The sequence below is a fragment of the Physeter macrocephalus genome, chromosome 12 (assembly GCF_002837175.3).
Source record: "Physeter macrocephalus isolate SW-GA chromosome 12, ASM283717v5, whole genome shotgun sequence".
Lineage (NCBI taxonomy): Eukaryota > Metazoa > Chordata > Mammalia > Artiodactyla > Physeteridae > Physeter > Physeter macrocephalus.
Genome location: NC_041225.1, coordinates 59,921,906 through 59,940,496, shown reverse-complemented (window position 1 = coordinate 59,940,496; position 18,591 = coordinate 59,921,906). Strand labels below are relative to the sequence as shown.

The 18,591-nt window shown below is 40.8% G+C and overlaps 1 protein-coding gene across 5 annotated transcripts in view; it reads left to right on the top strand.

Annotated features, from left to right (window-relative positions):
• Positions 1-18,591, top strand: part of THADA (THADA armadillo repeat containing) — a 305,797-nt gene that overhangs the window by 241,485 nt on the left and 45,721 nt on the right. For 4 of the 5 annotated variants that reach the window (XM_007128982.4, XM_028496748.2, XM_007128981.4 and 1 more), the window contains one exon: positions 8,667-8,761. The exons of the other annotated variant lie outside the window; for it this stretch is intronic. In XM_007128982.4, the coding sequence (XP_007129044.2) occupies positions 8,667-8,761 (95 nt within the window). The remainder of the gene's footprint in view (positions 1-8,666; positions 8,762-18,591) is intronic. 5 annotated transcript variants of the gene reach the window in all.

Below are 18,591 nucleotides of genomic sequence, written 5' to 3'. Positions count from 1 at the left end.
AAAAAAAAAAAAAAAAAAAGAAAAAGAAAACCTTGGTTCTATTCTTGGTTTTTCCCCCGATCTTGGATAGGTCACTTGAGCTATATGAGCTACTTTGTTGATTTATAAAAATGGGAATAGTAATGCCTATTTTTCTTCTCTCTTAAGAATCTTTTTAAAGATAAAATATTTTTCGAAGATAAAACTTTTAATAAAATGCCGTTGATATTATTATTATTGCCAAGGCTAATTTCCAAGTGTGTGCTTTGCCAGGTTCACATTAGCAGAGTTCTGACTGTACTGTTAGAAATTCTCACCTGTGATCTACATCCAGACTTCTCACACAGCTTCTAGAAGTGTTCATTCACCTCACTTAATATATCCTTTTTTAATAATTCTAGGGAGAAAGTAAGGTTGAAAAGAAAGGGGACTTCTGTTAGCATTTTATATAATAACCGAAGCTATATATCCTCCAAGCCCCAAACTGTACAATAAAAGTTTTCTTGGATAATACTTTTCTCCCATAATTCCTAGCACATTGCTTATTAAGTTATTAACCAGCAATTCCTCTGGCAGCATATTAAACTTTACTTTTAAACAAGTCACAGAAGGGGGGAAACATGCATCTCTCATAAAAGGAATAAAAAACATACACCCTCTAAAACGGTTTCTTCAGGCTTTGAACAAATCCCAAGCCCCACACAAGGTCTCTTTTTCCTCATTCTGTACACATAACTTGAGTGTTAGTACATTAATGAGAAAAAGATGCCTAATAGAAAGATGGAAAAATATGAGGGCCTCTGGGGATGTGGGAGGCTCCCTGAGGGTCCTCTGAAAAGGCAGGTGAGCGTTCATGGAGGGAAAGGCAAAGCCTTGGCATTGAGCTTTTGGGGTTCCTCTTGAGCAGCGGCACTGCCAGGGAAGCACAGGAGGCTGTGGCTTCGACCTTGACCTAAGAAGTGCCCCAGGGCCTCGTGCAGACTGCCTGGGCCCTTGCGGAGTGCCGACCCAGGACCTTGGTAAAGTGGTTCTGGCCCTCTGTTTTCACGGATTCCATCCCCCAGGGACAAAAGCAGCCTTTCCAGGGGCGGCCCCATGTGCTCTGTAGCACATGGCTGGACATTTGGTCCCTTTCTGGACAGACTCACAGCTCATGGTCTCTTGCTGTGTGCCCGATGACTTGGTAAGAATTCCTTACGAATTGGTCAACCACCAGAGCAGGGCACGAAGATGGCTTCACTTTAAAAGGGAAATCCAAGTAGGAGGGCTCTGGGGCAGCTTATACATGTGAGTGTGAGTATAAACACTTGCAAACTCCAGACCAAGAATGGCTGGATGGAAGTTGGAACATAACCATAAAAAAGCAGCTCTGCCTCACCCGCCTCCCCTCCCCCAGGGGAGGGCAAGGTAAATGAGCAGTCCCGGGTAGCCAGTCAGGGCCTGCGTGCTGCTGCCAGCTGGCCCCTCATGCAGATCTGAATTCTGGATGTTACAGCGGGGGAAAATAACTTGTTTAAAAATATATATTCTGCAATTCATGACCGTTTGGCATCTCGGTTTAAACAAATCCCTTATTGTTTCTCCAGGAATGCCGTATGATGTTTGCTTGGCTGGGGGCTGTGGTGAAAATGGAAGTCAGAAGGGAGAGAGGGGTTCTTTTTATTTAATTTACACTTCCACATTTATGTGACTTAATGTAGCCTGCCTCAGAAGAGTACCTCCTGCCTCCTAACCACAGCAGCTCTTCCTTTTAAAACCAAATGTAGGGAGAGGCGGCGTCTGGTCTGCAGACGGCTGCCCTCGTCACAGAGTCTCAAGCTGCCGAGGACTACAAAGATGGCCAGCAGGATCCCTGGGAGACCAGAGGAAGGTCAAAGCAGTGTCCCGTCGGGTCAGCCGTTCGGACTGTCCTCAGAGGCTGCTCTCTAATGGTTAGTCAGGGAAGGTTTCCTCGAGGACAGGCTTTGAAGTGAGTTTTAAATACAGGACACGGTGTGGCTGGACATGTGTCCCGTGGGGGACCGTGGCAGGGCGTGGGAACACGTTATAGACTGTTTCCCTCCTCCCTCTTCTACTACTTTTCCGCTCTCTTTACCCTTCTCTTCTCCCCCAACCCCCGGCCCGACTTCTCACCTGCCTTCTCACCTACTTTCCCTCTCTGTTTTCTGGTTTTCTTCTTTCCAGCCTATTTCAGGCCCGGTGGTGGTCCCCGGGATATTACTTCATTAACTCCACTGCTGGCTCCACGGTGAGAGGCTGCTCGTGCTTTGTACTCATTGCGGTGGAGACCAGAAGTGACCTGTGTAGGAGTGAGCCCACAAAGGAGCCCAGATTAGAGGAAGAGCCCACAATGGGCTGTGATGGGGCCCTGCCAGGACTCACGACCCAGAGTCATTTCTAAGCCATCAAGCTGGCCAGCTGCACCTATTCGATTTTCTGGTCTTCATTCTTCCCGGCATGTGGCAAGCATGTTCCCACCTTTGTATCTTTGCTCCAGTGAACTCTCCTGCCTGTAATTCCTTCTTTCCATTCACTAGCCAAATCCTTCCACGTCTCCAGACCCCTCCTCCATGACATCCTCTAAAACTGTTTTTTGTGTGTTTTGTTTTTCTCCACATACCCCCCCCCACACACACACACACATGCACGTGCGCAGCCATAAGCTCTTCAAGGCCAGAACCTTATCCCCTCCCTCCATTTCTGTTCCAAGTAGGATATCCCCCATGGTGCTTAGTAAAGGTTTCTAGATTAATAAAGTTAAGCCATGAGTCTAATCAGGATTCTGCAGGAGGAATTCCCTGGAGACTGGAGTGACCTTAGACCCTGACTCTGTTGAAGTCCAGATATGGTCTCGGGACTTAGAGACCTTAACAAACGCTAGCAGCCTAAAGCCAGAACAGCTGTTTTCAGCCCACTGAGTATGGCAGTGAACTCTTCTGGAAGAGTTTTGTATGTCCAAAGTGAACTATTTCTTCCAGGGAACCCACCAAGGCTTCATGCTAATGAGCAGGGATCCCAGCCTTCCAGCATGACTTGGATCGATGGGATCCCACTAGGGCTTCAACCCTTTGGAGCTCTTAAAGGTCACTCCTCAGCACTCCAATTTGGGGCATGTCACCCATCCGCTGTCGTTTCCTGCTGTCCCTCCCCTTCCATATCCCCTTTGCACTTCTTGTTATTCTTCACACATGTCACATGCTGTCATCTTTGGACATGGTGCTTCCTCTGCTGGGGTCATTCTGTCCACAGTCTGTCTCCCAGACTCCTCCTCATCCTCCAGCTTTGCCAAGGCACTTCCGGACTCACCTAGGCATTTCCCCCTTCCCCATCCTTAGTTTTCACTCTGTCAACCCCTCCTTTGGGCACCCATTATACCATATGATTGGTTGTGTGTTTCTGTCACTAAACTAGTGGCTTTCAAGGTTTTCTGACAGCCATTCACAGCAAGAAATACATTTTACAGATGACTTTGTACTGTGTGTGTGTGTGTATGTGTGTGTATATGTGTGTATAGATACACATATATATACACACATACACATACACACTTATGAAATCTTGTATAGTTTGATATTTTACTGTCTATGTAACATATGAAGAGTCTGCAAAAAAGAAAATGCAACAGACAGGGAATTTACTCAAGATTTATTAGAGTATTTAATTTTGGGGATGTTAGCATTCGACATATCCACTATCATTTTGGATATCAAGCATACCCCACTGATACCATTGAGTATAATAGAGGGTGACTTATAACCTGGAAAAGAAAAAGAAAGGAGTTACACTAAATCAATCAATATTTTTACTTAAAATTATTACATTTTATAAATTATTTATATCATATCAAAGGTAATTTATTAAAAATTCTTTCTGGGCAAGGATTTTATAGAAATTCTGTGTATAACAAACAATTTAAGGGAATGATGCTTACCCTTACTACTTTGATATACTGGGATTATATTTTTTTCATCTCTCCCTCCTTCCCTTCCCTAGCTAGCTCTCTCCTTCCTCCTCCATCCCCCCCTTCCTCTTCCTTCCTTTCTTTCTCTTATGCTGGTCACCACCTACTAGTTTATTTCATAACTAACAAAATGGGTCATAACCTACAGTTTGAAAAACACTATTCAGGACTCTAAGTTCCTTGAGGGCAGTGACTGTGTCACTGAGTCATTTCATCTTCATATTTCCATACCCTGGCACTATTCCTGGCTCTCAGTTTCCTCTTAGTAAATATTTTCTGAATGAATGGGCTGCAGTTAAAAAGCTCTGCAGCCACTGGGATTCCGGAAGGGACAGGAGAAGTGAATAATTTATCACAGACTTCCCAAGAGCTCCTGCTGTCCTCTAGACACTAGGGCCATTGTGGATGAGTCTGGGAAGCCTTCCTGTCTCTGCCCTGCCTTCTGCCTCTCCCAGCTTCCAGGAGAGAGGGCAGGAGGTTTAATGAAGTTCAGAGATCAGGTTCTCAGGTGGGTGTTTGTCAAGGGACAAATGATAAAAAGAGTGGAAGAAAGAATTTTAACAAGCCCTTCATTTCATTTTATATATGTAAACTTAGTCCTCGTAGTACCTGATTCCTGCTACTCCTTCTAAAACCACTCTTATGCTATTTTTCAGCCCATCTGTTAGACCCTGACCACTCCTGACTTTTTTCGAACACTCTAAATCTTTATTATACCTTGCCCCATGCCAGGATTTTTCCATCTGGGGGAAGAAAAAAAATCCCCAAACCCACCAAAACCCTGTGGCTTGGTTTCCTGTCCAGCTGGCTTGCTCTTTCCCAGGATTTTATTCCCATCATCAAAGTGGCTTGACAGACTGAGAACAAACCTCTGGCTCACCCTGAACTCACAGTGTACCATTTCCAAGTCAGAACAAACATCAAGTAATAGGGAGAGAAAAAGAAAGAGAAAAAAAAATTATTTTCCTGACTTAGAAGCCAGTTCAGAGTGAAGCCCAACTCTGATTCCAGACGGTGATGTTCTGAGGCTGAGGCTGAGGCTGTGGCTGTCCTCGAGGGTGGAGCCTCGAACAGTGGGCTCCAGGCCAGAATTTCTCTCTGAGTCAGTCTCGAAGGAGAAGCCATGGATGGACTCCTTTGTAGCCCCAGATCCTCTCTGTTTCCTGGAATCAAGAGCAGCAGCCTTTGAGGGAGCCTCCCATGATCTCGTTAGACTACGTTAGACTTGGCCTAGAGCCTCACAGTTATGAGAGCAGTCAGAGTGGTCCCTGCGGTGTCCCAGGAGGCCTGCAAGGTCGGCAGCCTGTGCCAGGTCAAGAGAAGATGCAGAACACTTCAGCCTGGCAGGGGGCTTTAAAGATTGCCAGCCTTTCCTCCCTATTCATTTAGAAATTTAAAAAAATATATTAACCTAGCTAAAAATCTCATGGAAAGTAGGCTTGAAACCCTGTAGGGTCAGGGGTAGGAAGGGAGGCCCCTGAGTTCCTCCAGACTTGAAAGTCAAACCAGTTTCCCAGAAACTTCCCTTTATGGTTCCGTATGGCTTCACCAGCAGAAAAACATCTAGGGTGAGAAGCTATGACTCTATGAGGCCAGATGGAGCAAGGAGCACCAGTAAGCACGGAGTATCCCATCTCCTGAAAGCCTGGCTTGCCTCACTCTTGCTTCCACCTTCTCAGTACATTCTCTGTCTTCCCAGGCTGGTCTCTCCAGGTCCTTGGACAAGCCAAACTCATTTCTTCCTACATCTATTGCCCCCTCTCCAAATCCCCTTCCTTGTCAACTTTGTCTATCTAAATTCTTCCCATCGTTCACAGTCCAGTTGGAATTACATCTTCATAAACCCATTTCCATGTCTCCAGTCCACCCTAATACGTTCTTTCCCTTAACTCCTTACATCCTGTCCCGAAGTTTGTCTTTGTTTCTGTCTCCATAATGAGACAAAACTCTCCGAGGTCAGAAATCATTTCATGTGCATCTCTTCCCAGCACCTAGCTCAAAGCTGGATGCTCAGGAGGCCTTCCACCTGCTATCTGCAGACCATTTATTATTCAGCCCTGTGCTTCATGTCTGATAATTCATTAACCCCTGGCATTAGGTTTTCTTGCTTTCTTTCTTGAGTGACCGTTTCTTTGGGGGGAGGGACGGATATCCCACCTGTTAAACCGTGGAAATGCCAGAACTGGAAATATCATTAAAGAAGTTTTCATAGACTTTGGGCTTTTCAACTTCACAGGTCAAGTTATGGACTGACCTGAGGAGAATTGGATAGAGACAAAAGATAGGGGTAACATTTGGGGAGGGGGAATTCCAAATAAATCAAAGTGTTAACAAGAACAAAAAAAGGAACTGTAAAGTACTAGAAGAAAATAAGGGAAAATTAGAAAATATATATCTATATTTATCTTGGAGAAGGGTTAGACTGTTAGCATGACATAAAATCCAGAAGGCATAGATTAAAATATGAATATATTTGCATAAAACTAAACATTTTTGAATTGCAAAAAAAAATATTATAAATAAAGTTAAAAGACAGATGATAAACTGCAAAAACATATTTGCAACACATGTGACAAAGGGCAGATTTCCTTAATATACAAAGAGCTCCTACAAATCAATAAGGAAAATACCGATAACATAATGGACAGGAGATTTGATTACAGTTCACAGAAAAGGAAATTCATATATTTTTGAGAAGCATATGACGGGGTGGTCAACCTCACTTATAATAAAATAATTGTGACTTAAAACAATGAGATACTGTTTTTCACTTAGCTTGGCAAAGGTCTAAAAGTTTAATTACTGTGTTGGTCAGGTTGTTGGTGGGTGGGATTCTTACAGACTGTTGGTGAAAGTATAAATAGGTACAGTCTCTTTGGTGAGCATCTTATCAAAATCAAGCAGAATTTTAAATGTGCAAATATCTTGATCCAGCAATTCAGCTTTTAGGGATTTCTCTTTTGAGTACTCATTCATATGCATAAAACTCATATACATATATCTTTATTGCAGCGTTGTTTTCGGCAAAGTATCTTTAACAATCTGAATTATTTCAGTGGGGGACAGGTACATCCATGAAATGGAGCAGTTCACAACCATTTAACAAATAAGGCAAGTCTCTGTTTTTAATAGAATGATATATCTAAAATATATTAGCAGGAAAAAAAGTAATACTCAGAACTTAGTATGTAGTAAACCACTGCTTATATAAAAATAAACAAGTGGGTAGCTATAGATAGATGCTTGTAAATGAATAGAATGTGTCTGGCAGGGTATACTGTAGAAAGTAGTAATAGCGGTTGCCTCAGGGGAACAGAACATGTGGGTAGATGGTGGGGGCATGGAAAAGGAACTTTATTTTTACTGCATACCCTTTTGTACTGTTTGAATTATTTTTATACCATGTGCATGTGTTACCTGTTTTTTAAAACTAATTTTTTAAAATAGCCAGGCGTAGGTATGAAATTAGGCCAAATGTGAGGTATACACATAAACTAGTAGTTATGTCGGGGAGCAAGCAGATACTGTAGGTGAAGCAAGTCAGTGGGACAGAAGTGAGGCAGGTCAACAATGGGGAGACCTTGAAACAAGACAGTTTTAACTTAAAAGTATCTGATTTGCTTTTCATGCAAATCATGCGTATCCCTAGGATATGGGCAGTTCGGGACAGAGTGTGAATAAACTTTAGGGAAATGGTAAAACTGTTCATTTACAGGGAGGGAGAAGGATGGATTGAGGGATCAAGCCAGGTGGAAATATACTAGCCAGAACTTGTGCCCTTCCCTCATCTTAGGTGGGAGGCAGGGGAGCAGGGCAGGGAATGTACCACATCAGTGCTCACAGTGACTCACTGTGAGGTGAGGTGATTAGGGTGTCAGTTGTACACGTCAAGAATCTGATTCAGGTCACAGAGATACTAAGTGGCAAAGCCAGCATTCAAACCCAGATCTGTCCCTACTGTGTCTACTGCTTGCCCTGAGTTCTTAGTGCACCAAGGAGGTTTGGGCCCTTTTCATGGTCAATATGAACTGAGGCTCAGAGCCGGGGACTTTCAGTGCTGTACTCAAAAGAAGGTCTTCGTTCTTTTTTATCTAGACCCCCTAAATCGGTGCCCACTTACTTTTTCCAGCGTGTGGTTCAAAGCGTAAAAAAGAGCTGCTCCATTTATGGAAAGAAGAAAAAAATCTCATTTATCGGGAAAGGAATGTCTGTTGCAGCGTTTGTTAATGCTTTTCGCGTGTTTGTTTTTTCAGCTGGTTATTTTAAGCCCGTAAATATGGTTTATCCTATGTAAGTGCAATTCTCCTCCGAAATGCTAAATCAGTGATATTCATAACCAATGATTTTCCCCCTAAATTTGTCCAGTTCAGAGGAAGATAACAGAAAATGGTGTCGTATTCCCCCCACCCCCTTGTTTCCAAATAACTGGGATCAGATATTGGTTGTCGTCTGTTTTCAGTTAATTTTCTTTGGAGCCAGAGCATAGAGTTTTCTCTGTTTCGTACACTCACAGCCCCAACCTCCACCATACGCACTGGGATTTCATCTTCTCACTTGACTTGCTCGTGTGTTCTCACCATTGGTGACTGTCCATCATTTTTAGCATTCATTACAACTCTCTAAGCCTCATGACGTGCCTGGTAGAAAACACCCATTTTCTCTTTTCTGTGACTCAGGCCTCAGAGAGAGAAAATATCGATTTATTTTCTGTTCTTTACCTTTCTAGGCAAAATCCATGTTTGGTGACCAGAGCTGTGTATATTGATATTCTCTTCCTATTGACTTGCTGTCTTGACAAACCCTCAAAAGACAACCGGCCAGGTATGAGTCATATTTATATCATATTTTGGAACGATTACAGGTCTTTGAAATGTAGGTAGGGTTTTGAGTGGCTCTACCACGCACTCCCCCACCTTCTACTTTTGCAGAACTAACCACGTATCAAAATTAAACGTAGTGTCATACGGTTTCCTCATAGAAGCTTCCCAAGGAAACTTGTCCTTGTTTAGTTGCAAGTTTGTTTTCTATTTGGTCATTCAGGGAAGAGTCTGGACTCTACTCAGATACCCTCTGTATTTCTGAGACCTTGGCTCTTTCCTATTTCATGCATTTTCTTTGAAAGGTCATCATTTTCAATAACTCAGAGTTCATCCTGTTCCATTTTGTGGAGATAACCGAGTGGACTCATTTGATGCTGGAGCCTGGATATTTGAGACTCAGTCTCAAATCCACCCCTCGCTACCTTGAGCTCTGACTTTATACATGTTCCTTGGTGTCATGTATGTTTCCTGGTATGGGCCCCAGATCCACATGCAATTGTTCTATTTTCATCATGATTCACAAAGTGGTTTTCTTAAAAGGGAGAGGGGCAGCTCCAAATAAAAAAATGTTTTGATGTGTTTATATAAGAGGCCTCAGGAAGTGCTGTACATGAGTTCCAGGCCACAGACTGAAACTGATTTTCATCAACACAAACTGGAATGCAGGGTAATGAGCCTGCAACTGGTTAAAATCAGCCTCTTCTAATTGATTAGGCCTGTCTAAAGGAGGCTACAATTACAAAGTCAGATTCTGAGTACAAGCAGGCCAGGCCTTTCCTCTGTTACATTTAGTCTGTCAATGATTTGTTGTCTTCAGTAAATATATTCAGGCTGTCAGAGTCCAGCTCTGTCCATATGGAACCCTGTTCCCAAATTCAAGCCAATTTAAAATGCTTTGAGGGGGAGGTGCGAAGCTGCCTCACTCGTATCAATGCATATTAGCCCACAAGGCCCCTGTGGCCATGCAGAGGTAATAAGAACACACCTGGACTTTGATCAGCTCCACGTCCCTGCATAGGGGTAGCTGTTTCATCCTTTTGGTAGAAGAGGATCATATAGTTTTATGGCTGTGAAACGCTTCTAGTTTATACCTCTTATCCCAGCGTAATTATTAATAGTGCCCCTTTTACTCTTGAAAGTGTCCAGGTTTGCACAATAAATCACAGGTCACCCTAGCTATAAGGGACCTCAGGGTTGCGTCCCCTTTATTTTACACTTGAGTTAACTGGGGTCCAGAGATTTTATATAAAGAGATTATGAATTAGATGTTACCAAGTAAATCATGTGGAGTTTCTACCATTTTTTTATTTCAGTTCCAAATTTCATGTAGCTCAGTAATACTTCTCTGCTTAATGTCTAAAGAGCCTTGTCCGTGAAAGAGTGGCTCACTACTTACAAATCCATTCACTGGGTTCCTATCATAGTTGTGTGGTTGACTATAATCATTAGGTTTTTCTGAACTAAGTGTTTCTTGGTGTATTCGTACCATTATTCCTTGTCTGGAAGGGTTTAACCCTCGAATGTTGTAAATACCCTTCTTTCTTCTCCAATTGCCTGTCCTTTACTGATGAGCTAGGTTCCTCCACGAAGATGACTTCGGCCTTTTGGAATCATCCTTTCCACAAACTCTTGCATTATTTAGCGTTGGTGCCCCAATTAAATGTGATCACAAGCTGTTGTTTATTACTCAACAGTATTTCACTTGCATCAATGTGTTATACCTCTTAGAGTCACTACTTTGCAGAGTAAGATATGCAAGGGATGGGGCACTTTTACTCTTTTTCTAACATGACAGCTATAGCTCTAAATATTTAATCCTGCACTCTCCAGTATGGCAGTCACTAACCACACGCGGCTCTTGAACAACTGAGATGTGGCTGATCGAAGTTGAGGTGTTCTATAAGAATAAAATACACACCAAATTTCGAAGACTTAGTGTGAAAAAAAGGTTAAATTTCTCAATAATTTTTACATTGATTACACATTGGAATGATAATATTTTTGATATGTTTGTTTAAATTAAAAGTATTATTAAAGTTAATTTCATCTGTTTCTTTTTAAAATGTGGCTATTAGAAAATCACAAATTACATATATAGCTCATATATTCCTATTGGACAAGCATTGATTTTTTTCCAGTCCTTTGGGAATTGCCCTCGTAAACCACAGGATATATATGTATGTGTCTTCTGTATGACTGTATGTATTCATATACTACATCCACACAAATAGTGGTAGCAAATTTTCCTCCTTTGAGGATGAATTAGATATTTAGAACTAACCAAATGTCGAATAAAATGGCAGTTAATGTAGATAGCACTGTTTAGGATAAAAGTAAACTGTGAGCTTAAAATAATTAAATCGATTCTTGTGTGTTTCATAAATTGTTTCCAAAGGCAGTTTGAGTATCACCAAACAAGGTGATCACTTACCTGGATGTGTAGATTTCAGTATGATTTCTAAGTATTGTCATGACAGTTTTACCTTGTAAATGCCTTGAAAGAATGGATCATGGTTAGGTCCTGTGTCCCCCAACTAAGCAAGTAGTAGGCCTGCATTAAATGGATTTGTTATTAACTGATTGATTGAAATGCAGAATTTTCCTCAGTTTTTAGAATAGTAACAGGTGTCATCAAGATACAAATCTTATTTAAACTCATGCATCAATCACATGTAAATTCATTTTCCGAATTCAAATCAAATGTATATATTATGTGTATATGTTTGTAAATACACATCTATCTACCTCTAAAGCTCACAGAGCTCAGAGTAGGGAGTACACCACATAGGCTTTAAAGCTAGATCCCTAGGTTTGAATCCCAGGTCTGCCATTTACTAGCTTTCGTGACCTTAGGCAAGTCATTTAACCTCTTTGAGACACTTTTCCTCAATTGTAACTGGGGATATAATAGGATCTATACCTTAGAGTGGTTGTCAACTAACACATGTACAGTCCTATGTAAAGAATGTACTTTGCATGGCACAGAATAAGTGCTCAATAAATTTTAGCTACCATTAATATCATTATCATCGTTATAATTATCACTGGCTGGAAACTGTGCATCTAATCCAGTTTCCTGCAGCCTGGCAGAGTTATGGTCAACCCCTCACATTTACAACTCTCCTCATGTTCTTAAACATTTTCAAGAAAGAAGAAATGCCTGCTTTCCTAGGAAAACACTGAAGCATACCTGGCATGGAATGTCAAGAATCCACTTTGGAATCCACTTGATTAGGGATGCTCCTGCCCCTCTGACTGATCCAGAAAAGGATCATCTTGTGGTTGTTGTTCATTAATTTTTTTTGTTCATCAGACATGACATGCTAACGTCAGACAAGTTAAGCACCTACATCTGGAGAGACACATGATATGTTTGGGGCTTATAAGTAGGTCCAGAAAGGGATTACAGATGCTATAAAGGAAGTGTGTATGGGATACATTGGAGGCACTAAAGAATGAAAGGTCGTTTCTACTTGGGAGGACAGGGAAGGCTTCATAGAGGAGGAGGTGGTTGAGCAGAGTTTTGAAGATGAGTAGAAATTCACCAGATGGGCAAAGGACAGGTGGGTATTATAGACAGAGGAAGGAGCATGTCTGCAGCCACAGAGGCTCACGTCAGCACAGCTTTCAAAGAACTGGGACAGTGCGATTGCAGTGTTGGGTTCAAGGACAGGAGGTGTGGCTAGAAGTGAGGCTGGGAGGCAGGAACTCAGTCAAGGAGGGCTTCATGGTCCAAAGTCTAAGGAGCTCGAACTTGACCCTGTAGACAAAAGAGATTATCGGAGGATATAAGACAGAGGGTAGGGTCATGTGGTTTTTAAGACAGAGTGACATTTTCTGTGCCCCCTTTGTTAAAGGAGTCTTAGGATCCTTAATGGAGCCAGGTTCCTTTGCCACGGAGAAAGAAGGTAACTGTAAATGCATTCATGGAATGTCAGGGCATTGTCATAACCATCATTGAAGGTTTGGGAGATGGGGGGTCCGAAGTGGAGGACTAGAGTTAAAGGCAGTACAATGCTGAAAATAGTTGTTTTAGCATGGTGTGATTTTAGGGGGATTTCTTCCTCTTATTTTCCATCTTACTAATTTTACATACCATAATTCTGTTTTATTTCTATGTGTGTATATACATGTATTTCAACAGTAACTGTTTCTAAATATGAATCTTAAAGGAGATTAATTGTTCCAAAAGAAAAGAAGTAATGTCAATTTCTGGGAAACTTTTTTGGACGGAGGAGGATCTGCCAGTCTCCTCTCAAACACTATTCTGTAAGTGACCTTGGAAGGCTATTTCTACCTCTAAAATGTCTTAGAACATTGAAGGGCTGGGGGCATAAACAATGAGAAAACCAGTGAAGGGGAAAGGCAGAGAAGATGATTAGAACAGCTTAAGATAATGATGTGTTTTGTGTAATTCAGACTTTTATCTTAGTACTTCCCAATCATTTGAGGTTTCCTTAGCCATTAACTAGGTTTTAAAAATTCCAAATCTGGGGGTTTTGTTTTGAGTTTTAAAGTGATTTAAACCCACAAGGACTCTCTGTCCCCTGTATTCTTTTTCCTCTTCTGAATCCAGCTGTCATCATTAGTATATATCAGTTTCCTGCTAGAAAGAAAATTATAGTCTCCAGTTGGAGTTGGGGGGATGAGGAAGAAAGAGCCTAACTGCTCCAAGGACTCAGAGGCTGGGTTACAGGTCTGGGCAGGGACAGGGAAATGAAGAGCTTTCATTCTCATTTTAAACCCATCTTAAATTATTTGCTCTCAGGTTGGAAATTTTCCATTGAAATATCTGTTTACTGAAATACTATCTGAGACTTGACTAAATATTTACTCCCTTTTTTCTGAGAGGTGGACTTTCTATTTCTCTCTTATGCCCACACCCCTTGAATTTGTGTTTTTCACAGCTACCGAATTGAACATTTTCTTTTACCAAGTGTTTAAACAAATATCTTACCTATTTGCACTGTCTGACTTTCACTTTAAGTTCTCTTGGTGGGTTTATGAGTGGATTTTTCCTTTCCTAGTCTCCATTTTACTAATTTTATATAACCCCGTTCTTTCTTTTGTAATTATGTGTTACATATTAAAATATGAATCTTGAAGAGGATTAGTTATTCCCAAAGAAATAAAGAAAGGACATAATAACAGTTTCCAAAAAGTGTTTTAGGTGGAGAAGGATTTGTCCATCCTACCCACATCGTGTAAGTGATCTCAAAAGGCTGTTTCCCTACCCCTGAAATGTATATAGGGGGCCCATTATATTCTAATTTTCAGGAAACATTATTTTCAGTATCATCTCCCTTGTAGGGGTCATAATAATTATGGCCAGTGTGTATTGATCATTTAACTCCATGCCAAGCACTGTGCCAAGCGTTTTGCATGCATTAGTGAAGGAGGTACTAGTGGTCCTTCATTTTAGACGTGAGGGAACTGAGGAACAGAGAGAACTGCCCGACGTCACTTGTACAGTAAGAGAGCAGAGCCCGAGCTCTCCAGCCACCTCCACCGTGGTCCCGCAGCACACTCAGGCCTGAGTCAGGAAAACCACTCCTTGTTTCGGGGATGGTGCCTTAGGCCCCTATGTTGATTCAGCTTCCCAGGCTTCTGCCCCTGCTGCAGAATCCCCCGGCCTCAGAGAGGGATCCCCCTTTCCAGTAGCTTCGCGATCACATGCTTTTATGGGGACTTGCTTGCCTGCACTGCTATCTCCCGTCTCCGGGGTGTGTGGAATAATATGAGCGCGTACCCAGGGCTAGTTACTAGAAAGGGAAAGCTTAACGCTCCCGGGCAGCTACCTGCCCTTTTTCCCTTTGAAAGTGGACCTACAGCCACTGCATGAAAGACTTCCTAATAGCAGGCTGCTGGTGACCGCATTTTGTGGTTTCTTTGTTAGTTGGCATTTATAGTTCGGATCTCATCATTCTGCCAAGTGCAATAAACATTTTGTTTTAACTAGAATGTAACTTTTATTATTGTTATTATTTTTCTTCTAAATGCCTTAAAAGTGACCAGCTTGTGAGCGTGAAGTCAGGATCCCTAAATAGTCTGAATGCCAAGTCAGTGTGCCTTGTAGATCAGTACAAGATTAGAAGACAGGCTCTCATTTTTTACTGCTTGTGTTTATATCATGGAAGTTCGGTAACATAAGCCCTCCCAAAGGCCAGCTTAGATGTTGATGGTGGTTAAATGGTAAAAATCTGTGAGAAGTATTCAGTGATGCCTTGTATTTGTACTGCCTTGAACATGAATAATATACGTGTGACAAGAATAAATATAAGGTCAATGATTTTTTTTGACATATTATAACTTCCTTTACCTAAGTTCCTGGGAAATATAGCCAAACAATTACAGAGAATAAAAACATTGGCAACTTACAAACACCTGCTTTGATTATTTGGTCTAATTAGGTTAAATTTAACCAATCCCATCTGAACAAATTGAAAACAATTCTTATCTGTTCCCGCGGTCATGCACTTTTATCGGTGTTGGATGCAGATGTGTTTAATATGACACAGTTGATGCTATTCTCTCAGCTCTGGGTGGGAGATAAAAGGGAATTGAGAACATATTTTTAGAGTCTTCTGGGGACTTTGTATTTATGGGTCTGCAGCTATGAAATTTCAAAAAAAAAAAATAGGCTTTGTTATCAATAAATTAGTTGCTTTTCTCCAAAACACTGGGACTGTCATCTGAACTGTTGCTTTTGCCAAAAGTCTCTTTCCCAGGGAACAGTGAGCTCCTAAAATGAGCAGATGATTCCTAGCTGCCATTCAGAAAGAATAATACAGGATGTGTTATTAGACTGCTAGGTTCATGTGGTATGTGCTGAGTACACTGGCCCACAATTCTTAGAATTTTAGAGTTTAGAGATCACTTCATCAGTAAGTAGAGTGGAAACTGTAACAATTAAGTGACTTGCCCAAGGTCACACAGCTGGTTAGTGAAAAAGTCAAGCTTTCCTGGTCCACTGCCCATTTCTGTAACCAGAGTTAATAGTGTTGAGAGTTGGGCCAAGTGTCTGGATCTGTAACAGAACCATGTCATGAAACCTTCGTACGCACATTTCCACCCCAGGAGTCAAATACTGTTCCAGTGGGCAGCTGGGGTCTCAGAACATCTGTGATTTCAGTTTCCTTTGTGTTCCTGTCTTGCCCCACTCTAACCCCAGTCCTCACAGATAATCTGAAACTAGTTGCCAATGTCAGTTAAATTAGTTAAGCAAGATGTTTTTGAAAGCTTATTCTAGACATTTCTTGTAAATGGACTCATACAACACATAGCCTTTTGTGTCTGGATTCTCTCACTTAAAGTTTTCAAGGTTCATCCATTTTGTAGCATGAATCTTTTCTTTTTTTATGACTGATTGATATTCCATTGTTAGATATACTATGTTTTGTTTCATCAGTTGATGGACGTTTGGATTGTTTACACTTTTTGGCTGTTATGAATAATAATGCTATGAAGATCCATGGACAGGTTTTTGTGGGGATATATGCTTTCAGTTCTCCTGGATATTTACCTAGGAGTAGAACTGCTGGGCCATGTGCCAACTCTAAGTTTAACTTTTTGAGGAATTGCCAAACTTTTCCCAAAGAGACTGCACCATTTTACATTCCCACTGGCAATGTATGAGGTTTCCAATTTCTCCACATCCTTGACAATACTTGTTATTGTCCATCTATTGATTATAGCCATCCTAGTGGGTATAAAGTAGTATTTCATTGTGCTTTTGATTTGCATTTCCCTAATGGCTAATGATGTTGGGAATCTTTTTTAATGCTAATGAGCCGTTTTGTACACTTTCTTTAGAGAAATGTCTTTTCGGATCCTCTGGGTTGTTTGTCTTTTCATTCTTGAGTTGTAAGAATTCTTTATATATTCTGGATATTATTTCCTTATCAGATATACAATTTGCAAATATTTTCTTTTCTCCCATTCTGTGCACTGACTTTTGACTTTTGTGATAATGTCCTTTAATGTACAAAAATTTTTAGTTTTGATTAAGTCCAACCTGTTTTTTCTTTTGTTGCTTATGCTTTTAATGTCACATCTAAGAAACTATTGCCTAATCCGAGGTCACAAAGTCTTGTATCCATTTTCTTCTTAAGAATTTAATAGTTTTATATCTTAACTTTTCGGTTTCTGATCCATTTTGAGTTAATTTTTGTATTTGGTGTGAGGTACAGGTCCAGCCTCATCCTTTTGCATGTGACTATCCATTTGTCCCAGCACTCTTTGTTTAAAAGACTTCACCATTCCCCACTGAATTGTCTTGGCACCTTGGTCAGTCAGAAAATCAAGTGACCATAAATACATGGATTTTCTGGACTCTCAGTTCTATTTCATTGATCTGTATATCTGTCCTTATACCAGGACCACACTGTCTTGATTATCGTTGCTTTATGGTAACTTGAAATCAGGATGTGTGAGTCCTCCAACTTTGTTCTTTGTTTTCAAGATCGTTTTGGCTGAGTCCTTACATTTTCATTCAGATTTTAGGATCAGCTTGTCAACTTCTGGAAAGAGAAAAGTCAATTAGGATTTTGATAGGTATTATGTTAAATCTGTAGTTCAATTTGAGGAGTATTGTCACTATAATAATATTATATCTTCAGTTATTCAGATCAGAACACAGGGTGTCCTTCCATTTATTTAGGTCTTCAATTTTTTTCAGTGATGTTTTGTAATTTTCCGTGTACACCTCATGAACATCTTTTGTTAAATAATTTATTCCTATTTTATTATTTTTGATGCTGTTGTAAATGGAATTATTTTCTTAATTTCAATTTTGGATTGTTCGTTGCTACTACACAGAACTATAGTTGATATTTGTATATTAATATTTTATCCCATGACCTTATTGAACTTACTTTTGTTTATTTGTTTGTCTGTTTTTGTGGACTTAGAACTTTCTGTATATGAGATCATGTCCTGTGCAATAGAGATAGGTTTTACTTCTTCCTCTCCAATCTGGATGCCTTTTATTTATTTTTCTTGCCTAATCACCCTGGCTAGAACTTCCAGTACAATGTTGAATGGAAGTGCCTTGTTCCTGATCTTAGGAGGAGAGCTTTTAGTCTTTCACTATTAAATATGGTGTTAGCTGTGGGTTTTTCATAGATGCCCTTTATCAGGTTGAAGAAGTCCCTTCTGTTTCTTGCTTGTTGAGAGTTTTTATCATAAAAGAGTGTTGGATTTTGTCAAATTCTTTTTCTGCATCTAATGAGATGATCGTATAATTTTTGTCCTTTATTAATGTGATGTGAGTCACGACTTTTTCTTGCTGAGTAGTATTCCATTATTTGCGTGTGTTGTTTATATTAATTCACCAGTTGAAATACATTTTGGCACTTCCACTTTTTGGAAATTGTGGATAATGCAGCTCTGAGCATGGAAGTATTTGTGTGGCCATATGTTTTTAATCCTTCATAAGTAAAACCTAGGAAAGGAATTACTAGGTCATATGATAAGATTGTTTAGGCAATAAGAAACTGCCAAACTGTTTTCCAAAGGGCCTTACCTCTTTGCATTCCCAGCAACAATGTATGAGAGGTCCAGTTATTCTGCATCCTCATCTAGACATGGTATTGCCCCTCTTGTTAATTTTAGCCATTCTGGTACATGTGTAGTGGTGTCTCACTGAGATTTTAATTTGCATTTCCCTAATGACCAGTTATGCTGAGCACCTTTTCATGTACCGTATTTGCCATACATATATCTTTCTTGGTAAAGTGTCTATTCAAATCGGCCATGGCTCACAGGCCCAGCCGCTCCGCGGCATGTGGGATCCTCCCGGACCGGTGCACGAACCCATGTCCCCTGCATCGG